This window comes from Sapajus apella, unplaced genomic scaffold (genome assembly GCF_009761245.1).
Source record: "Sapajus apella isolate SASKATOON/1434 unplaced genomic scaffold, GSC_monkey_1.0 scaffold36, whole genome shotgun sequence".
Lineage (NCBI taxonomy): Eukaryota > Metazoa > Chordata > Mammalia > Primates > Cebidae > Sapajus > Sapajus apella.
This window is the reverse complement of record NW_022436976.1, coordinates 1286321-1310598: the sequence shown is the minus strand read 5'-3', so window position 1 is coordinate 1310598 and position 24278 is coordinate 1286321. Positions and strand designations below refer to the sequence as shown.

Sequence of the window (24278 nt, the reverse complement as noted above, 5' to 3'; positions counted from 1 at the left end):
TCAGTGGGAAGAACCCAAAGCTGTTCTTGGAGCCCTGGTCAAGCAGGCTAAAGGGCAGGGCTCCTGGGATAGATAATCCACCATGAACCCTGAATGTCTTTACCTTCTTGCGGGGTCAAGAATGCAAGGCCAGGCCGGGCGCGGTGGCTCACGCCTGTAATCCCAGCACTTTGGGAGGCCGAGGCGGGTGGATCACAAGGTCAAGAGATCGAGACCATCCTGGTCAACATGGTGAAACTCCGTCTCTACTAAAAATACAAAAATTCAGCTGGGCATGGTGGCGTGTGCCTGTAATCCCAGCTACTCAGGAGGCTGAGGCAGGAGAATTGCCTAAACCCAGGAAGCAGAGGTTGCAGTGAGCCGAGATCGCGCCATTGCACTCCAGCCTGGGTAACAAGAGCGAAACTCCTTCTCAAAAAAAAAAGAAAAAAAAAAAAAAGAATGCAAGGCCTTGACTGCTGTTTACTTAGGTCATTTCTCTGGGTTGTGTTTCAGCGACCATCTTGAGAAATGAAGTAAGGTAGCTCCCAACTCCTCACTCATCCCTTGCTTAAGGTTGACTATAAAAGCAGTAAGTTCCCTAAACTCAATGTTCCTCAAATGTGACACAAATCCACTCAATACACGGAACCTATCTAAGCCCATGCCTGTCTTCATCACCACCATGTGTTTTGGGAGGAACTGGGAAACTGACACCAAAATGACACTCATGCTACTTGCTGTGCTGTGAGTAATGAAGCCCTCTGTCTCTGATGTAGGTATTACCAGTCTTCTGTAACAAGCTAAATTGTTAGCTTGCCAGTTCGGTAAAATCTCAGACCCTTGACAGATCCTGACATCATGGGGACTGAGGTTGGAATAAAAGCCTTGTAGTTTCCAAAGGTCTTTGACAAGGACACTCTAAGCATCTGACATACCTGGCTGATTCCTAATGTTTGGTCTCTCCTAGGTCATTTTGTTCCATAACAATAATTCAGTTGCCTACTCTTTTAACTGTTTTATTCCCTCAGGAGAAATATTTATTTTTGGACAAGATACTCTAATAGCAATAACAACAACATCAACAACTCTTACATCATTGTTCTATACACTATTTATTATCTTTACTTCTTAAAATATCCCTCTGAAGGAGATACTATTATTACCTCTAGTGTATAGATCAGGAGACTGAGGCATAAGTCATACGGTTTAAACCCCACTTTTATAAAAGTGGGGACAACTCTCTCTCAAAATAGAAAATTTCAGTTGTGAGGAATATCAAATCCAGTTCTAACTATGAGTCCGGACAAAGAAGGCATGTCCTATTCGTTAGAGAGCTCTACCCTGAAGTCAGTGATTCAATTAAGAAACAATCTAAAATGACTACCTATTGTACTAAATTGATCTCCAAAATACAACTTTGTAACATTTAGCTGGCTATTTAAAAACTCTGGAAAAGAAATTTACATCTATAAAGAAAATTTCCATTTCTAAGGGCATCTCTTTCTCTGCGTCTAAAACCACTGGAAATTTTTACAGTGAGAAAGACATTGGTTTAAAAAGTTTACACAACAAACCTTAAAGTTTTGTGTAAACACAGGAAAACTACCGTGTTTTAGTGTACTTTTCCTGCCCATCTTGTCTTACAGGGTCTTAATCTTTACCCTCGTCTCAGCAAATAATGGTGTTTAGATCTAAGTTGTGTGTTTTGAGATGTACCTTTTCTACACGGTTTCACCTAAGAGTCATGCCTTTGGAATTGCAAATTTAGGGTTACCTAGCTAACAATAATTTAAAACAACAGAACAGGTAATCAGGAGATTGATAGTCTAAAGAAGAAAGAGAAACTATTGAAAAACTGGCAAATAGAGAATCTTATAAAGCTCTAAGATTTGCTTCTGTCTGTGTGTCTGTATATCTACATGTACTATATGTATGTGATATTTTCCTCCCAAAATATATAAAAAAGGTTTAATTGGCTTAAAGAAAAAGTAAGCAATGCAATATAATATTTTATCAGAAAAATTGCACTAACTACCATGGTTTGCTATGGTTGTTCACACCAAAATTCATATTGAAATTTAACTGCCAATATAACAGTGTTGGAAGGTAAAGTCTTTAAGAGATTAGGTCAGTCACATAGATTCATGTTTTTCTCATGAGACTGGGTTAATTCTCACAAGACTGGATTAGTTTTCAAGGGAGAACAGGTTGTTATAAGGTGAGGTCACACCTGTGTTTTGTCCCCTTTCCATGTCTGCTTTCCCTTCTGTTTCTCCACCATGTTATGATGCAACATGAGACATTCACCAGAAGCTGACCAAATGGGCTGGCCAATCTTGGACTTTCCAGATTCTTTTTCAGAATCATGAGCTAAATAAGCCTTTTTTCTTTATAAATTACTACGTCTTTGGTATTCTGTTACAGCAAAATAAAACAGGCTAAGAAACTAATTCAAATACTTTTAGTTCATGAGACAGTAAATCTTTAGTAAATAAGACTAGTTTAATAAAAGAGCTGTGGCTGGGCGCGGTGGGTCATGTCTGTAATCCCAGCACTGTGGGAGGCTGAGGCAGGCGGATCATGAGGTCAGGAGATTGAGACCATCCTGGCCAACATGATGAAGCCCCCTCTCTACTAAAAATACAAAAAAATTAGCTGGGCGTGGTGGCTCACACCTGTAATCCCAGTTACTAGGGAGGCTGAGGCAGGAGAATTGCTTGAACCCAGGAGGCAGAGATTGCAGTGAGCCCAAATTGAGATCCCACCACTGCACTACAGTCTGGGCAACAGTGTGAGATTCCACTTCAAAAACAAACAAACAAAAAACAAACAAAAAAACCAGCTGTGTCTTCTGACCAGCAAAGTAACTTCATATTTAACTTTAGGGCTCTTGCTCAGGTAGCAACTAACATTCACACACTGAGGAAAGAAACCCCTCTTTCCTGTCTCTTGTCTCAAAGAAAGAGGGAGTAAAAGTTGAGACATAGCAGGCATGAGGTCAGTGGCCCAGAGATTAAAGATTAAACCCCCCCCCCACCCTTAAGATCTCAGGTGATCTTAAGGATAGGGGTGATATGGAGAAATGCCCTCTATTGTTCCCATTCAATCTTACTTAAACCACCATGCCTACTTCATCGATCAGGACCCCCTCACATGTACTTTCTAAAACTGTAAACCCAAGACCCTTTCACATGTAATATCTAGAGTTGTAAGCCTATATAAAGGCAGAGGTTTCCTTTGTTAGACGAGCTTGGCTGTTAGGCAACTATGCCACCTTGCTTCCAGCCAAATAAATCACCCCTTCCTTTCCAGTTTGGTGTTCAAGAGGTCTGTTTCTTGCTGCCTGCTTCAATACTGTAAAAATGGTTAACAAGGAAATAACTTGAGATAATGGCTAGTTTTGTTTAATGACCAATTCAAGCATAACTGTTAAGAACAAGTAAATTAGGTGAAAGTAAATAAGTTAAAGGTTTTAAATAAACTCGATAGTTTCAAAAATCTTAAGGTAACACAATCTTAAAGTCATATGATTAAGCAATAAATATTCATGAAATGTTAGTCATTTCTAAGTCAGAATACTGACACATTCATTGCTAAACATGATTAAAGTATAGATACTTTGTCATCTTGTGTTGTTATAAAATGTTGGTATATGATAGTTCATATATGCTTGCTTCTTAGTTTCACTAGAAATTAAGCTTACTAAGAGTTAAAAATTCTAATTAATATATGTAATTCTGTATGCAAAGCACACCAAGAGAAACTAAAATGCGTTTTGGGTGAGAAAATTTATAAAAAGTCATGAGAATGCATGTTCTCACTCATAGGCGGGTGTTGAACAATGAAAACACATGGACACAGGGAGGGGAGCACTACACACTGGGGTCAGTTGGGGGGAAATAGGGGAGGGACGGCGGGGGGTGGGGAGCTGGGGAGAGATATCAAGGGGAGAGATGCCAGATGTAGGTGATGGGGAGGAAGGCAGCAAATCACACTGCCACGTGTGTACCTATGCAATAATCTTGCATGTTCTTCACATGTACCCCAAAACCTAAAATGCAATAAAATAAATGGGGGAAAAAAAGTCATGAGAGTATATTTTTTGTAGAAAAAAGTAATACCAGCTTATTCAAAGGTTAAAGGCTTTTCACAATATAGATTTATGAAGAAAATGGAAACAAGGCAGGAAGGAACTAGTAAGCAGGAAAAAGAGATACAAAAAAGTTATTAGTCTGAGAATATATTTTTGGTAAAGAAAGTTGAAAAGAGACTAATTTTTTTGGAATGAGAATTCTGTGGTCAAAAAGAAAAGGGAAAAAGAAAAGTAAATTTTTGTCCTAAGGTGGAATGAGTGATTGTTCCAATATGAAAAAGAAGAATGCATGGGGTAAAACGAAAGGTTTGAATAAGCTGCAGGACATCTGTAAGTTTTAGAAGATTTATGGAAGATGAATCCTATAAAAGGAATTTTATGTGTGATCAGTTGGCTAAAATTAAATAAGAATTGTTTTTAGGTTTTTCTAAAAATTAAGCTTTATTTTTAAAACAAGTTTTTTTTTGAAGTACTGATCTTCTCTCATTAAAAAATTGTGAGACTTTTTAGGTATCTGGCCTAGAAAAGAAAGATTCTGTATTTTATCAAATAATTTCTGTGCTTCATGTTTTCATTCTTAGATCATTAATTACTTAGGAAAACTGAGTCTCCTCTCTATTAAAAGAGTTAAGATTTTCTATAGCTATGCAACTTCTTTTGAAGTATTTTAATTATCCCTGTGGTTAAAAGAGTATTATTTTCACAGTGACCTGTGATCCTATGTTTGATCAAGTGTTTGAATCTTTTTGACAAACTTCCCAAAATGAAATTCTAAGTCCCCCTGTCTTAGTCCCTTTAGTGTTGCTAAAAAGGAATACCTAAGGCTAGATAATTTATGAAGAAAAGAGGTTTATGTGGCTCACAATTTTGCTGGCTGGAAGCGTGGGCATCTGGCAAAAGCCTCAGGAAGCTTCCACTCATGACAGAAAGCAAAAGGGAGCTGCAGTACAGAGATCATGTGGCCACAGAGGGAGCAAGAGAGGAGTAGGGAGGTGTCAGGTTCTTTTAAACAACCAGTTCTCACAGAAACTAACAGAATGGAAACTCACTCATTCTCACAAATAAGACACCAAGTATTTATGAAGGATCTACTCCATGACCCAAACACCTGCCACTGAGCCCCACCTCTAACACTGGAGTTCAAATTTCAACAAGGGATTTTGGGGACAAACATCAAACCACAGCCCACCTGGAAGTCCAAAAGAGAGATATTAAACCAATTAGGTTTATTTGATATGCTAAATTATACAGGAAATATTGTCAATAAGAAATAATGTTTAACCTTCTTTTCCTTACATTTGTATAGATAGATTATTAAAATACTCAGGCCAGGTGTGGTGGCTCACACTTTGGGAGTTTGAACTGGGCAGACTGCTTGAGTCCAGGAGTTCAAGACCACTCTGGGCAACATGGTAAAACCCTGTTGCTACAAGAGATACAAAGAGTAGCCAGGCATGGTGGCACACACCTGTAGTCCTAGCTACTCAGGAGGCTGAGAGGTGGGAGGATCACCTGAGTCCAGGAGACAAAGGTTACAATGAGCCATGATCACATCACTACACTCCATGCTGGGTGACAGTGTGAAACCCTGTTTAAAAAAAAAAAAAGTGCTTCAAAATTGCTTTAACTTTCTGGAAATCAAATATAATTTTTGTTATTATGTTATAAAATGTTGTATGCCACAGAAATAACCCAATGTCTTTGTCGGATGCATCATTATGGACTCTCATCAGGTTTTTAATGATGGCTATTTTAAATCTTATTGTCCTCAGTTAATTGCTTTATTCTGATGCTGTTCTGAAAGCTTTCTGCAACAACCATAATCTTCAAAGAGGTTCATGGAATGAATGGAAAAAATTCGGACAAGTACAGGTTTGTGATAACTTTGAGATAGCACTGGATTGGGTAAGAATTTGTAGAACTCTAAGAAAGAAACTGATGGGTTAGTGAAACTGTTAACCAAGATCAAACAGGGCAATAATTAATTACGTTACACTGAAAAACTGATAAAGAAAAATTATGGATTTTTTATAGCTTAAACATTGCGGGTTCCCTTAATGTTTTATTTTTCAGATTTAAGAAAACGACTTATTAAGCTATCTCTAGCTCACAACAATTTGGTAGAGTACACTTTTATAAACAAAAATTGAAACATTTCACCTTTCTCCTTAGTATGATTATTTTCATAAGCTCAATAAGAATTTGCTCTCTGTATTACATGATATAATTGGAAACACTGGTTTAATTACCAAAACTTTGACTGAAATGTAATATTTAAGAATGAATAGAATGCCTGGCTTCAAGGGTTCCCAATGTGATACAGTTTGGATGTTTATCCCCTCCAAATCTCACGCTGAAATCTGATCCCCAGTGGGGCCTGGTGGGAGGCCTCTCTCTCTATATATGTGACTCCACTGACTCCTCTAGCCTCCCATCATAAGTAAAAGCTTCCTGAGACCATCACCGTAAGTTGAGTAGATGCTGATGTCATGCTTCTTGTACAGCATGTAGAGCTGTAAGCCAAATCTCTTGTTTTCATAAATTACCCAGTCTCACATATTCCTTTACAGCAACACAAAATGGACTAACACACAGCATTACAGTGAGTAAATAAAAAGTTGTCACTTCCTGGCAGGCCTAGGAACCTCAAGATATTAGATATCCATAGACAAAGTCTGGGTCGGCTTTGGTTTGGCTTCCTAGTGATGAGAGGTTTTTAAAACTCTAATCTGAAATTCCTTCTCAAAATTTCCAGCAAAGCAAATTTAAAAAGAACTGTGTGGTTATTCTTGCTGTATTTATATAAAATAATCAGGTGAGGTTTAATGAGACAAAACTTAGTTTGCAAACAAATTAGTCTTACTCTGATTATCTTTGGTAGAAATGGGGGTGACTATACAGAGAAAAGTTACGTTGCAGAAGAAAAACTATAGTATATCTTTTAGTAGATTGTAGCCTTGTTCATTTTTTTTCCCTAGATTGGACTGGATCCTGAATTCTTTCAGTACCCTTCAATATCTAGCTTCAACTCTTCAACTAGGAGCAAAAGTGCTAAGCCGGATATAAATTTCAAGGGACAAGTCTCATGTGTGATGTGTGTGCCATATAGAGAGTTTGCCAGAATATCCAACGTCACAACCAGTGACATTCAAGCTGCAAACCAGGATGCGAATTTGATAATTGCAAGTCATGGACAGCGTTTTCCAAGACCATCAGACACAGACTTCTTATGATATTGTTAGCCCTCTTAATTTTTTCTTGCTTATGCCTACCTCTTTCACTTAGCAGAATAAGGCTATAAAGTTTCATAATACTTGTTTTTTGTGGGTAATCTGACAGCATGTGGAATCCATCATGTCAAATCTGAATCTTTAAAGAACCTGAGAGATCCTTTAGTCCACCTAGTGGGTAACTTCAGCAACATCCCTAAAGCAACTGTTTGTTCAAATTGTACTAGTGATCTCTTTTAGAGTTAGCACTCTGCTTTAATTTAACTCATTCCTGGAATGCTAGATGATAGAATTGCTACCAACTAACTGAAGAGGGAGAAACCTGTACAGTTGCTAATACTTTTTGTTACCTACAGATATAATTAATATCTGGCCTGACTCATTATTTGATCTATTTAATTTTAGTTGGTTTAATGTACAGGGATCCTAGATAAAGAAGCATACTCCAAACTCCTGGCATTATACTTCTGATGGTCATAATAGTAGTTTCTCTGGTACTCTATACCCTCTCAAAAGGTTTTAAAGGTTTGCACATAGCCATTCGTCAAACACCAAAGTCTCTTTTCTGCTGGAATGACAAAAACTCAAAGAAATGCATGAAGATAAGTACACCATAACCTATGAATGACTTGCAGAGACCAGAACCCCAACATGATGATAAGAGTAGCACTAATGCTCTTAGTTTTGGTCACACACTCACCAAGGTGAAAGTGTGACCGAAAGGGGAAAATTGTTAAATAAAAAATACAGAAGGCCACTGTTTTGGACTAAGGTCCTGCATTAGGCCCCAACAAACTTGACTAAAAATCAAAATGGAGTCATCCATGCATGCTGAAGTTCCACATCACCAAACTGAAACTAAGTTGTTACATGACCTTCCAAGAAAGAAGGAGAAAGATAGCAGCTAATTTCCCAAATAGGTCAGTTTCAATCTTCAGTCAGTAGGATAATAATTCCCTCTGTTTTAATCCGTAATCTGATGCTAACCAATCTTTCTATTTTTCTGCCTCCCTGTTCCTGCCTTTCAAGGAAAGTAACTTTGAAATAATCTGGGTTTTTTTTTTTGTTCCTCATTTTTGTTTTCCTTAGCCCTTTGTCTATAAAACAAATCCTTTCTGTTCAATTCACTGGCAAATTTATTCTATTTTATGGAATAAAATGTTGCCCAATTATAGAATTACAATAAAACCAACTGCGATCTTTAAAACTAAATCTGTTGTAATTTTGTTCTTGACATGCCCAAGTGGACTTGATATTTTTTTCTTTGGAGAATCTTGGCCTTGTTTTGCTGTATCCCAGCTAATTGTTTAGCATAAAACCTTGAGCTCACTGGCATTATTTATCAAAAACAATTTGGGATGACTGCCTAAAAAACACATAGTCTACTCTTGCAGAAATTCTTTTCTTTCATTCTTTCTTTATCTTTTTTTTTTTTTTTTTTGAGATAGGGTCTCACTCTGTTGCCCAGGCTGGAGTACAGTGGTGCAATCTTGACTCACTGCAACCTCCACCTCCCAGGTTCAAGCAATTCTCCTACCTCAATCTCCCGAGTAGCTGGAATTACAGGTGTGTGCCACCATGATCAGCTTTTTGTTGTTGTTGTTGTTGTTTGTATTTTTAGTAGAGATGTGGTTTTGCCATGTTGGCCAAGTTGGTCTCGACCTCCTGACTTCAGGTGATCTGCCCACTTGGGCCTCCCAAAGTGCTGGAATTATGATGTGAGCCACCATGCCTGGCCTACTCTTGCAGAAATTCTAAAATGTACATCTGAATTAGAGAGTTCACTTTCTATAATACTGAATTAACTGAACTGCGTCTACTGCTACAAGTGTGGTAGATGATGCTACTTATCTCATTACACACTGTCCACATGGGGTCCCCAGGAAGAAATTCTTCTCTAAGCTTAGCAGTAATCACATTATCACTTCTCAGAAACTGACCTGCCTGTATTAGGCCCTCATAGACTAACATACCTACCAGTTTCATTTCTTTATGCTGATGGTTAGAAAGCTTTCAGTGGAATTTGTGACCCATCTATAACAGTGTGTAGATCACACATTATGTTCCTGGCTCCACCTAATGGTAATCATTTTATCTTATTCCTGTACTCATCTTTTGACTGATTCTACCTTGTGTTGCATATATCTTTCCAAACTGCCTTCTAGCCCTTCTGCAGTACAATGGTACATAAATGAAAACCATAAAAATGTAAGCAGAGAGATATGATCCATGCCCACATGTGATTGCCTTCTTCAAAGACATGGTAGGCAAATGTCTAGGGGTTCTAAAGCTTTATATAATACCAGAATCATTGGGCTAAAGAGTGAACACTTTTGAGCACAGCAGACTAACACTATCTCTCCTCATTAAAAGACGATCTTGGTGCTGCTCAAATGTAGCTTTCATAATACATTGTGTTGACACAGTCTAGCAATACAATTACAGAAATCGATCCTTTTCTCCAAGAGGTTACAGCTCTAAAATGAAAAGGGTCTACTATGAAAACTAGACATTTATGAAAAGTGAATCTTTCATTATTGGTATCTTCTGTTTATCTGGATTTATTCACTTCCTGGGAGCAGTAGAGAATGACTAAATACATCAGATAAAGTCTAAATAGCACATACAGAATAGCATGGCTTATATTTATTTTAACGAAAAAGAGTTGTAATGAGGATGAAATATAATTTTACCTTAAATTTTAAGGGAAGCAGCTTTTTTTTTTTTTTTTTGAGACAGGCTTTTGCTCTATTGCCTATGCTGGGGCACAGAGGCGTGATCATGGCTCACTGTCACCTTGATCTCTTGGGCCCAAGGAATCCTTCCATCTCAGCCTCCCAAGTAGCTGGGACTACAGGTGCAGCCTACCACGCCCAGCTAATTTTTTACAATTTTTTTTTGTAAAGATAGGGTTTCACCATGCTGCCCAGGCTCGTCTCAAACTCCTTGGCTCAAGGGATCCACTCACCTCAGCCTCCCAAAGTGCTGGGATATAGGCATGAGCCGCTGTGCCTGGCCAAGATGCAGCTTCCAGCTATTTTAAAATTCCTATTACTGAACTGTAGAATCAGATTTTCATTTAAATGTAATTTTGTTTTAAAAAGAAGTACAATTACTATCTTACTTGAAAAAAAACGTTTTCAAAACTATTTTGCATCTAGTTCCTTTTTAATGTGTCCTGAAGGCAATGTATTTTATTTTTATTTGAATTAATTTTAGAGACAGGGTCTTGCTATGTCACCCAGGCTGAAGTGCAGTGCTGCAATCACAGCTCACTATAGCCTCAAACTCTTGGGCTCAAGCAATCCTCCTACCTCAGCCCCTCAAATGGCTAAGACTACAGGTACGAAACCACCACTCCCAGCTAATATTTTTAACTTCTTTTTTTGGTAGAGACAGGGTCTCACTATGTTGCCCAGACTTATCTTAAACTCTTAGCCTCAGGTGATCCTCCTGCCTTGGCCTCTCCAAGTGCTGGGATTACAGCTGTGAGCCACTGTGCCCAGCCCTGAAAGTACAGTCTTTAAAAAAATCTGCCTCCGATTTCTTTCTTCTAGCCAGGGTCTAAGTGTGAATGTTTTTCTTCAAGCAGAGTCAACTATAGCAAATAAGACTACTTGTCAAATTATTTTTATAGACAAAACATTTTCAAAAGCAGTACAAATTAATTTACTACACTGTTTTCACCTCAGATTAATTTGATGTTTTCTTTAGAAATCTATAATGTCAGTTACAAATACTAAAATATAAAAATGCTTTGTAGATTTTCTGATAAATATAGCTGAACTAAGATTACATTTCTAGAAAACACAACTAATAAAAATCTTCTGACGGTTCTCATTTTTTGCTCCAAAAATATTAGTTTAAACTAAACAGTTACTTGTTCTCTTAAGAATGCTGGGTATGTACCTGTGGAGGAATGTCTGTTCCAAGTGATAAGAAGGGATCTGTGTGTGTTGGCTGTGGACTAGGACTGTTCCTTAGGACCTGCTAGTGTTTGATCTGGTGAGTAACAATCGCAAGTTTGAGGGATATGTAAACTCCTAGACTTACCAAATACACACACACACACACACACACACACACACACACACGTGTGTGTGTATATACATGTCAAGTAAAACAGAATAGTTACATCAAAAAAAAATCTGAAAAGAATCATTCAAAACATGCGAGACACGTTGTACTTAAAACGTACTTGAAGACTTATTTCTGTAAGGGTTGCCTAAACATCCCTAGGCTCTACTCTTTAGGAATCTTATTTCCAGGCACACTGTCCTGGAGCCTTTGCAATTTTTCAACTGGAACTCTCAGCACTTTAAAAATAGTCTAAAGTCAGGAACTGAAATACTGATCTATTTTTCAACCCCCAAGTTGCTCCTTAGTCAATATAATGCTGAACATTTCTGAACAAAGGATTATTAAGGCTGGCTGTGGTTCAGACAAGTCCTAAACTTATTAAGGGGAAAATAAGTTATTCACAAAAGAAAAAAAATGTCTATTCTCAGTTGGAGAAAGATCTATTTTCCCCCAAAACTGAATTATGTATTAATTCAGTTCAAATTTTATTTTGGACCATTAATCTGTAATTTAACATAGTTATTAAAATAAATGGATGTTTCAGTCTATTTTATGTCAAGTTGTTTGCTAGAAAAATAATTCAATGGTTAGAACATTTAAAATATTGTTTTCCCTGTGTGCTTACTTACAAATGGATACAGGTTGTACTCTTGGCAAAATTTACTTGTTACATTTTAACAATGTAATTGCTGACAAGAAAACACATTAGTACAAAACAATTTCTCTATCTTAAATCAAACTATATTCCTCCTGCCACTTTTAATAGGATAATGAATATTTCTATAACTAGTTTTTAACAAGTTTCTAAAATATTTTTAAGCCCATACAAAAGAAAAAAAGGCTTATGGAATTTTTAAGTACTACATCTTATATTTCACAAATAAAGCTAAAGAGAAAAATGCAGATCAACATTACAATTCACAAGTATTGAGCATTTAATGACCTCTATTTCTAGAATCCACTTCTTAAAAGATGCCACCAGTTCATATTAACCCATTATACATGAAGCTTCTGCAGGTGACAAAACCTGAAAGACCACATTCTAGAAGGTACTGCTAAGCTTCATTTGACCTTACCATAGCTGACTGCCATCAAATTGCCATCTTAGAACTGCTTCTGGGAAGCAGTTCCTCCACAATCTTTTCAACAGATTCCCTGTATTAACATCCACCTGTGTTACTGAAGAACAGTCTGACCCGGATTGAGCCATGGAGCAAATAATAACACTAACTGCAGCTCCAGACAGAAAAAAAAAATAGGAGTTCATTTTCCAGACTCTTGTGGGAATACAGAGCATGTCTGCTGAAACTGAATCCAAGAGTTCAATGATATTATAGACTCAAGTATTTCTTTATATTCCACGTAATAGCTTTTCCGTTCTTGGTGTTTTATAACACACTTCTGAGCCATGATTTAGAAAGTGAAGGGAATTCTCTCTCTCTCTTTCTCTCAAGTTGAATTATATGAAAGTTACAATTGCAAGGTGAAACTCTAACAGAAAGCCACAGGAGTTGCTCTATGGAGTGTTCTCAATGACCCCCATCATTGCAACTTAAGTCAGTTTATGCGGATGTTCTTTATTTTGAGGGAATGCCATTTCTTTAGGCATTAAATCTAAAATTCTTTCCTTTGGGTTTTGTTTTGCTTCGTTTTTGCCAGAGAATGACCAACCCAACAATCTGCCCTAGAAAACTTGAGTATTACGTCTTCATTCTGACATTTTCAACCCTGTTTTCTCTCTTGACAAGGATATACATGTTATTTTGCTGATATGACTATTGAGTTGCATGAGGCCTTCTCTTTTTATGCAGAGGCCATCACAGTAATCAGTTTTATGTAGCTGCCACTTCATACTACTGTATCCTAAGAGCAGACATGCTAGCAATTCTCTTCAGTTTAATTCAATATATAAGCCACATGGATCTATTTATTAGCTGATATTAGCCTCCAACATCTAATATAACAAATACTACCTAAAAGAAATAGGGCTTAAACTGTATCTAAGATTACAGAGGGAAATAGTCAACCACTTGAGGAAAAGATCTTGTTTTTCCCTGCTATTAAAAATTTCCTGTAAAAACACTGTACTTGCTTCTATAGAGGGCATGCATCATCAGGTTTTGAGTACAGACATGGAGGCGGTTCCTTTAAATAAACACAGGTGTCAGGAAGCTTAAGCATGTAAATGGCATCACACTTTATTTTTCTGTAAGCTTAAAGTCTTGAAAAGTAATGTCCTGGATCAACAGGAGCAGGGCTGGTACCAAGGCATGATCCATTCCCTACTTTGCATTTGGCTGAAGAAAGGCTTGGTCCTTGGCTGGATCTAAAAAGTGCCCTAAAAAAGGCCCTGCTTTATAGCAGTGAAGAGTAAACTGGAGATACCATGTTGGAATGCAAGTCTTAAGAGAAGGTGGAGTTCTCAATGAAAAATAGAGAGCCTCAGAGAGAGAGGAGAGACAAGAACCCAAGAATCACCAATGTTTTGTTTCTCTGTAAGAAAGAAGGCCAAGGTGCAAGACTATCCTATGTCCTCTTACTCCAAGCTGCCCTCATGAGATGAATGCTCTAAGCCACTCACTTGAATACATGTCTTTTGAAAACAGAAGTAAAAACACTTATGTTGACAACTTAAAACAAAGAGGTTTGGTTGTATTTGAGAGCACATGGATACTAGCTTCCAACAGTTTTAAAGAAGCTAAGAACTGATATTTATCCAGGCCCCACTATGTGCCAGGGCTACCTACCACGTTTCTTCATTTGAATTTCATAGCCACCCATGGTGGTGTGCATTATTATGCTTACTTTATAAATGTGGAGGAGTAATTTGTTCAAGGCCATACTGTCTAGAACACAGAGCAACAAGACCTGTCCAATTCCAAAAGCCACATTGTATCTCAAAAGCTTCTTTTAGAATATTTGATATAGTCCTCATGAGAGATTTATGAAATATAATTTTATCTTGAGAAACTAAGAAATACAGAAGAGCAGCTTTCCTCATCAGTACATATGGATCTAATAAACTTAAAAATATCTTGTTTTTAGCGTAAGATACACTATACTTGGTTTCTTTATATCTCCTTAAATTTGTAGTCCAAATTACTCCTGTCTTCTCCACAAAATGAAATGGTAACCTCTATGATAAATTATGAGATTCTCTATAACGTAAAATCATCATTGAGTCCAAAGAGAAAAGAAATAAAACAACCATTATATGTTTTAAAACACGGAAGATTCAAGGATACGTATAGAACATAGTATACTTTTTTAAAAATTTAATTTTTTAATTGATAAAAATTGTGTATGTTTATGGGATACAGCATTATGCTTTGAAATATGTATACACTGCGGAATGGCTGAATCAGGCATATGCCTTTCCTCATATACTGATCATTTACTTGTGGTGAGAACACATACAATTTGCTCCCTTAGTTTTCCACTATACAATGCACTGTTATTACATATAGAGAACAGAATATAAACATTCATAAAGAGGAAGCTGAAAAAAGTTATAGTCCTTTATTTTATGGTAGTTTAAATTTTTTATATGTTTTTTTAAATTATCATATTAAAGCTTTAAAATAAGATACTAAATTACAAAGGTCTTTACGACTCAAAGAGAAACAAGGAAAATTAGAGTATATTTAACAAAATTTAAAGAAAACCTTTTTAGTTTGTGATATGTAATAACAAAAGCACATTATGTTTCTCTAAGAGAGTTTAAGACCTTCCTCCTTGAATTTTTGTTTTCCATGTGTCCACTTTTTAAATGTTTCCATTTCCTCCACACACATATTTCTGAAAAGTTATGAGCAGGAAGTTTTCTCATGTATGTTCCCAAGCAGAAAGTTCTCCAGCTGCACATAGACTTTCCCATTGCCCCAATATTAAAGTTCTGGGCAAAATTTTAATTACTAATTTAGGAAAGATGAGACATTTTAAAATTTAATACAGTTTGCCCTTTTTACAGACCATGTAGAATAAAGCCTTAGTAGTATGCTTGAAAAATCTCTTAGCAACTGAGAGCAGAGCTGGCCAACAATGGATGATTCATTGATTTAGCTTGAGTGTGCAGGAATGTCTGCCAAAAGGTCTGAATAAACTCACATTGCTAGACACTATGGTAAAACGTACCCTGACCTCTTTTAAAACTCTATCAGAGCGGAAAGTTAAACTTGCAGCTTTCCAGCAATTCACTGGCATCTGGAAACACACTTGAATTATAATATCTTGCTTTTATAACAATCGATAGATTATTATTTTCACCTAATTAGACAATGGCTGCTACTAATTGGAGGTTTCTAAGGGGATACCACAGTGTTTTTCAGCACTAAAAATAATGGTTTCCCATTCAATTTAAATCTGAAAGGAGGCTTTTTCAAATCCGAAACTGAAAGAGCTGATTGTTGGTTTTTGGTAATATTGACCTAAGGGTTATGAAACATTACCCTAAACAATAATTTGTGCATTTAAAATTGGTAAACATTATGTAACAGCTACCCCATGTCTGTCAGTTTATGCATATATGTAAAGATTATACCAGGACATCCTACCTCATATTTATATAAAATTCAAAAGAGCTCGCCTCTTTTGGTTACATCTGTCACTTGTCTCCTCAACATCCTTTTTAGGGGTAAGTATCATTTCTCTTGCTTTAGAACTAGAAGACCATGCACGTGGAATTTTAAATTGTTGGCTTGAGTTCATAGGTATTCAAATCAAGTGCAGGCCCAGGTTTACAAACGGATATTCTAATTTAAAATTGAGTATTAGCTGCATTGTACTACTTTATCCCCCACAACTTCAGCGGCTGTACTACAAATAATCCATGAAACCAAATCCTTGTTTCCCAGTGGTGAACAAAGATATACTTCCTAATTTCTTTTGCCCCATACAAATGTAAGCATAGGGCAAGGAATTTTCTGTCTTGAAAGAGTGTGCTTTTGTCTGCTTTACTTCTTCCTAATCTTTCCCCTTCTCCCTCTTTCTCTCCTTCTCCTTTTTTTTTTTTTTTTTTTTACCTTTTTGTGGTAAAATATTCAGGATTAACTGAACTTCCCTGCTGCATCCCAGAGGTAACCATCTTTATCAGTTTGAAGTACTCCTTTTCATATTGTTTTCTGGGGCATTTCTGTGATCAAATGAATACATATAAAACATATAATTTTGATTTACATGTTTTCCCTGTTTAATATATTATTGCATATTGTTCTATAACTTACTTTACTAAAAAAGTACTTCTTGGAAATCTTTTCATACCTGTACATTTGAATCTATTTCATTTTTAAAATTGCTAATAAGTATTTCATAGAGTTAGCTTACTTTCTGAAATGTGGCAAGTTATACACATCCACTAAAAATACAGCTGTTCTTCCAGCATAACCTACATGGTCACATAAAACAAAACAGCATATGGAAAAGTACAAATGAGTGAAAAAATTTAGTCTAATTTTTAAAAATTTGCTTCACTCTTGACAATTATATGTATCCAATAGCACCAGGGGCAATGGATGGGCTTGTTACATTGGATCGAAGTAGTAAGATGGAAATGATGGAGATCTTGCAAGAAGTGGGCCTTGTCACTTGAAGCAGAATACAGAGCTTTATGGGTCAAAGCTGAATAGAACACACATGGTTCCTGCCCTCATGGGGGTAACCGTCTAACTCTTAAAGACCCTCCAACTTTACCCCCTCCTCTCCGTTCCCGCAGTAACTGACAGATTAAACCAAACCTTTCCAACCCACAACCTGCGTGCCACATGAGGCCCAGGATGTCTTTTGCAGCCCAACGCAAATTTGTAAACTTTCTTAAAACGTTAGGAGATTTTTTTGGGGATTTTTTTTTAACTCACCAGCTATTGTTAGTGAGCTAACAATATATGTGGCTCAAGACAATTTTTCTTCCAATGTGGCCCAGGAAAGCCAAAAGATTGGATACCCCAGTCTAAATTTTCCACATTTCTGGTGTGAGCTATTGCAGGAAACCCTAAGTGGTTTTCTTGAGTCCAAAGTTTTGAACTGCTAATCCACAGCTGAGACATTCCCAAAGAGAAAGATCTGATCACGTCACTGCCCAAATCAAACACCTTTGTTATTTTCCCTTAAACAACAACACAGAACAAAGTGTAATCATCTCAACCTACATTCATAGTCTAACTTCTCAATTTTTCTCCTGTTAAAACTTTAAGTTCTAGTCACATAAAAACTTCCTACTGCTCTGTGGAGATTCTATGTCACACTTTTATGCTTTTTCACATACTGCCTAAAAGCTCTTTACCTTCTCTACCTGGATCTCCTGCTTGTTGCTCTAGACCAGCTTCAACACTGCCTCTTTGGTGAAAGGCTACCTGAACTTCCACAGCAGGGATTTACTTTTTCTGTGCTCCCAAAGCAGGTTGCATTCACCTCTATAATAGCATTTCATGCTGGTTCAGCATTTTTGTAAAACATATATGTTTTTAACTTTAAGAAATTGTACATATTAGTTGAAAACCAATTGTGAAGCACCTATGCTAAGGTTTTGTCAAATCTTAAGTTATCGGTCATAACTCATTGCTATACTAGTCCTCAGCCCTACTTGAGTTGTTGAACTACAAGTTAATTGGGAAGATCCAAAGCCAATTGTAATCATAACAATTATCCTTATGTATATATCAACAGAGATTATGAAAATATAGATTAACTGAGCACAGTGGCTCAGGCCTGTAATCCCAGCACTTTGGGAGGCTGAGATGGGAAGATCACTTGAGTCTAGGAGTTCGAGACCAGCCTAGGTAATAAGATACAACCCTGTCTCTACAAAAATTAGCCAAGCACACTGACACACATCTGTAGTCCCAGCTACATGGGAGGCTGAGGTGGGAGAATCACCTGAGTCCGGGAGGCAGACACTGCAGTGAGCTGTGATCATGCCACCAACACTCCAGTCTGGGTATCAAAGTGAGACCCTTTCTCAAAGAAGTAAAAAACCAGATCTGCAGAAATTTCCTTAAAACTGATAATGCTTATGTCTTTTTGAGAAAAAGGAAATGAGATTAATACTGAATATTCTGGGGTTCAGGTACTGAGTATAATTGAGTTTAAAACACATAATTTGAATAAAATTTTAAAGGTAACTTTGTAGTAGTTAACATGACCTAGTCCGAAGAGTATTTTGATTCTTAATTTTACTTAAGTCTGTCTCATAAAAATAATTAAGTCTTTGCTTCTCTGTTGGCATGTCAAAGTATACAAGCCAATGAGAAATATCTCCTTGCTTCTGGTAGAATAACCTTGGGGAATATGAACTTATAAGAAGCAGGCATTCTGAGCCGGGGGCGGTGGCTCACGCCTGTAATCCCAGCACTTTGGGAGGCCGAGGCGGGTGGATCACGAGGTCAAGAGATCGAGACCATCCTGGTCAACATGGTGAAACCCCGTCTCTACTAAAAATACAAAAAATCAGCTGGGCATGGTGGCATGTGCCTGTAATCCCAGGTACTCAGGAGGCTGAGGCAGGAGAATTGCCTGAACCCTGGAGGTGGAGGTTGCGGTGAGCCGAGATTGCACCATTGCACTCCAGCCTGGGTAACAAGAGCGAAACTTCGTCTCGGAAAAAAAAAAAAAAAAAAAAAAAAAAAAAAAGAAGCAGGCATTCTGATGATAGGTGTGGGAAGGAGGGAGGGAGACAGTATAAAAGAGTAGAGTCAACAATCAAGGAGGCCATAAGCTGTTATAGATAGCACTGTTCATCCATGGTGCTGAGATGACATCTTGAGACCCAACTCTACCCAAGCATATTTTCACAGGTCCACTGACTAAGTGCCCTTGCAAGGATCCAAACCAGCCATCTTAGTCTAGTCCACCAGTTATCACAGCATCACAAGAAACACTGCAGTGCATACGAAAACATTTAACCATAGTCAACCATGAAACAGACCAATAACATTTGACAGAGAGGCAGGAGTCTAAGAAATAGCAATAAATTGTTGTGAATTGCCTGGAATTAATAAATTAAACATCTGGAACAATTGCAGTAAGAGGCTTAGAGTAATATTTAAAAAACAAACTACAAGTGTTAAGGTCAAGTAACTCAAACAGAGGAATTCACATAACTAGAGAAACAATTATAAAGGTAACAGACAGACCTGCCTTAAGTAGGATGCTCACTTGCTTGACAAAGTAAATTTTGATGCTGATGAGGGGACTGATGCTGTGTTCGCTACCATGTTGTGCTGTCCTTCTGTGTCCTACACCAAACTGCATGAGCTTATTTGGGGGCAGGGACTGTGTCTTTCATTTCTGGATCCTCCAGGTTTAAGCAAAACGGCTGTCCTGTATACATCTGTCTAGATACAGATGCCAGGACAACAGATAATTAATTCTATTGGGTGCTAAACACAAACTGTGAAACAGACATCTGCAATTCCTGATAGCTGCCATGATGACAACTGCTGAGCCATCTGAGGCTAAATGCTATGTTTCACTGTCTTTCTGAGGCTCCCCGTGGGGACTGCTGCTGCTGCAGATTCCTTAGAAGTATTCTGGTCATGCTGGCTTTTGCTCTGAAAGGGAGGAATCTTAAGAAACCAGAGAAAGATCAGCTGACACCTCAGCCTTAGCACTGTGGAGGCCGATCAATAGCTGGAAAAGAGTATAGAAAGGAATAAAAGCAGAACCTCCAAACTACTCAGGCCTGAAGGAATTTTCTCCACTGATATCATCAGAACTTCCGTCTAAATTATCCCACCGATATAGAATTTAAGAGAGGTACTGGATGATTTTAAAAATTCCTGCATGTACCAAATTCCAGGCATAGTGCCAATGGCAGGGAAACCTATATATATATATATATATATATATATATATATATATATATATATTTTAAATTAACTTAAAACATGTGAAAGGTTTTGTTTTAAGGCCTGGGATAGTCTCCTGTTTACTATAAACGTCTTTATAATTCAACTCCCTGTGACTACAGGAAATTCTTGAGCTGGAGTCTACTATGTCATGCTAGACGCCCTAATGCTGTTAAAGTGACACAAATGAACACAGAAGTAATCAGGCTGTTGGAACACACTGAATTTCATCTTTCAGGGTCTTCTAATAATTGTTCATCTGCCTCTTCTAGCTAGTCCCTCATGGAAAACCACAATGACCCCTTCACTCAATGCAAGACGGTCTCCCTGTGACTGAAGTCTCTTGGTCATTACTGGCTCTGAGCCTTTGCTGGGTGATTTCTTCCACCTAAAATATCTTCCCCTCTTCTTTACTACCAGTTGGTGTAGTACGGCCCAAAACTTCCCTTTTGTTTTCCCCTAAACCCATCTCTTCTTGGCTTCAACATGTTGAAGGTATCTGTTGAGAGGACATTCTTACCCCTCATCCTTGGAAAAGCATCAAGTGGTTCTCTACAGAATGATGAGATCTAGTCTAAAGAACAGGGCAAATAGCATGTATAAAATATTTTGAGGGTCAGGCATGGTGGCTATCACCTGTAATCCCAGCATTTAGGGGAGGCCAGGGCAGGCAGATAGCTTGAGCCAAGGAGTTTAAGACCAGTCTGAATAACATGGCAAGACCTCGTCTCTACAGAAAACTAAAAAATTAGCTGGGCATGATGGCATACACCTTTAGACCCATCTACTTGGGTGACCAAGGTGGGAGGACTGATTGAGCCTAGGAGGTTGAGGTATCAGTGAGCTGTGATGGTGTCACTATATGACAGAGCAAGAACCTGTGCCAAAAAAAATTTTTTTTTGGAGGAATGGTTACTTTGGTAATATATTCTAGAAATATATGAGAAAATGTATATGAGAGAAAAATGTAAAAGAAATCCATTACTGTGAATACCTACATACCAGCCTGCTACATGACTATTACCATTATCAAGTTCTAACTACTTTTGGTGGAATCAAGGAAATTTAGTGCACTTTAAACAACTGAACTGAATCTATGATAAGTAGGAAGTAAAGGAAATTTACTTAAAGTTTTACCATATAAGGACACGGATCCTAATCCTATGAACCTGTGCCTTAGTACATATTTTCTGCAGCTGCTGATACACTTCAGAGCCAAAACTAAGCTTTGAAAGTTTGGATTCCTGTGTGTTGTGATAATCAGTTGGGGTTTGGAAATACCTTCAAAAATCTAATGCTCTGGCCCTTTAACAAGGCTTCTGAAAAAACAATTTAACATCTGGAATCAAGTATTTTGTGGAAGTCCAAGACCAACAGGGCAAAGAACATTTCTTTCAGTAACAGTTAAAATGTGGCACTTCCTTCTTCATCAAATAAATGGGTTTATTTTACAAAGATTCTGAAGTAGTTTATGATAAGTAAAATATGGAATAGAAGCAAGGTATAGAAAACAGGATACTCCAGATATTTATCACTGAAAGTCTTTCCTAAATGTGCTGCTTTATTCTTCCAGCATCATTTTGTCTTCCAAAATTCAAATCCAAAAAATAATCAAAGTCAAGCCTCCTTCATTTAACCTTTCTAAGAGACTGCAGAGTGAGGATGAGTAAAGAAGTTACACAGTTCATCTTTCATCTTTTCCAACATACTTCAGAAGAAGACAGAAACAGTGACTGAACATATGGATTTCTTAAGTCTCTGGGCAGCTACAGCAACTCAGATCAAATACAAAAACAGAAGTGGTTGTATCTACTGAATGTTTACTAGTTCTCTAGATTTTAGATATTGTTTAAAACAACCCATGAAAATGAGTTCCTACTAAAATAATAACACATGACATTTATTGAACGCTTAACATGTATCAGATCAGGCACTGTACATTTAACTTTCAAAATAATTATTGTTATCCTTTTCTTCTTGTGATGAGTAATTAATACAATGGTATGGTGGAACTGGCAGAGAGAGACACAAATAGAACAGAACAATAAAATAGAAGGGTTAGAACCCAGAAACAGATCCATACATATATAGGGCTAGAGCCCATAAGAGAGAGAGCATTATAGATCAACAGGTAAAGGACAGACATTCTATAATGGTGCCAGGAGGATTAGTACTCCATATAGGGTGTGGGTAACAAGAAAAAAAAGGAAACTGGATCCCATCCTCACACAATGTATACATTCCAAATGGAAGTGAGGTCTTAAACACTAAAGGCAAAATGCTAAAGCTTTTAGAAGACAATATAAGGAAAGAATCTGACCACATTGATATTAACAGCTCTGGTTCATCATCAGAAAGTACCACAGAGTAATAAGGCAAGCCACAAACTTGGAGACAATATTTGCAACACATACAATCAACAAAGGATGTTTCCAGAGCATATAAACAACTCCTCTGAAAAAAGAGAAACAACTCAATAGAAAAATGGGCAACTGATTGATAGGTACAGTGTGTCTCTCCTCCACTTTCCAAGAAATGGAGGAGATTCTCCTTAACCCATTTATCTACAAGGTTCTCTTTGTTGTGAGTTATGGCCCTATATATATATATGTGGAGTTGTTTCTGAGTTATTCCTTCTATTTTATTGTTCTTTGAAAGTGAAGGAGAGACTCAAAGACTACCTGGCACACAGGAGGCACTCAAACAACATTTGATGAATGAACAAAAACTCAAACATATGAAAAGATACCCAAGCTCACTGGTAATCAGGGAAGGAAAAATGAAAACCACAAAGGTTTCGTTTTTTAAAAAATTGAAGGAAAATTAAAAAATCAAAATTTAGAAGCTTCCTGTGACTTTGTTAACAAAAAGCAAGTATTTCAAGTGTTAGAGAGAATGTGGTACAAGGGGCACTTTTTTTTTTTTTTTTTTGAGACAGAGTCTAGCACTGTCACCCGAGCTGGAGTGCACTGGTGTGATCTTGGCTCACTGCAACCTCTGCCTCCCGGGTTCAAGCGATTCTCCTGCCTCAGCCTCCTGAGTAGCTGGAATTACAGGCGCCCGCCACCATGCTCAGCTAATTTTTCATATTTTTAGTAGAGATGGGTTTAGCTATGTTGGCCAGGATGGTCTTGAATTCCTGACCTTGTGATCCTGACTCCTGGCCTCCCAAAGTGCTGGGATTATAGGCGTGAGCCACCGCACCTGGCCAAGGGGCACTTTTACCCATCGCTTGTAAGAACGTAAATGCTTGAAAACCATTTCAGCATGGTTAAAATCTTGTACACTTCACAAGCCAGCTCTCCTCCTAGATATCTGAGAGAATCTCTAGCACGTGTGACCTAGGAGATATATTTAAGTTTATTAATTGCAGGATTACTCATAATATTAATAGCAAGAAACAATCCAAATGTAAATCAGAATAAATTGAATATAGTTATACACTGAAATACAGTATACAGTAAAGTAAGTCACACAAAAACATATGAAATATGAGTATTTATGTGAAGTTCAAAAACATAAAATGAAACACTATATTATTTGGGGGAAAAACAGAAAAGTAATAAAATTATAAAGAAAAACAAGGGAATAGGTTGACATAAAATTCAGATAAGTAGTTACTCCTATGGGGAAGACTGTCATTGAGCAGAGGTTCACAGAGGCCTTCCACATTTTGATTTTTTAAATCTGTGTAATAAGTACATAGGTACTCATTCTGTTTTCTTTAAACTGTTGTTTTAAAACACTATTCTGAATGCATAAAGTACTTTTCAAGAATTAAAAAAATTATGTCAGCTACATTTTAAAATGAATCAAATTCTTCATGAATCCTACCATAGGAATTCTCTGAATTATCTATTCATACAAATTATATTATGTAAGTTTTAGAAAAGTAAAAAAAGAAAAGCAAATAAAATAATCTCTTTATTAATACTGATGTTCATACTTTTAGTTTTGAGTTTGCTTATGTTAGGGCATATTTGCATACAATCTACTTTGAGGTATGAAAAAATAAACTTTTTGAATCTTTCACTCTAACAGTCTTCTCACAGT

General features: G+C 37.2%; 1 protein-coding gene across 3 annotated transcripts in view; it reads right to left on the bottom strand.

Moving 5' to 3' along the window:
- The window catches only part of DDAH1 (dimethylarginine dimethylaminohydrolase 1), a 174323-nt gene that overhangs the window by 102386 nt on the left and 47659 nt on the right, over positions 1 to 24278 (bottom strand). The window contains exon 1 of one of the 3 annotated variants that reach the window (XM_032296387.1): positions 12462 to 14568. The exons of the other annotated variants lie outside the window; for them this stretch is intronic. Within the exon in view, the coding sequence (XP_032152278.1) occupies positions 12462 to 12464 (3 nt within the window). The 5' untranslated portion in view covers positions 12465 to 14568. Of the gene's footprint in view, positions 1 to 12461; positions 14569 to 24278 lie in introns of those variants that run through there. 3 annotated transcript variants of the gene reach the window in all.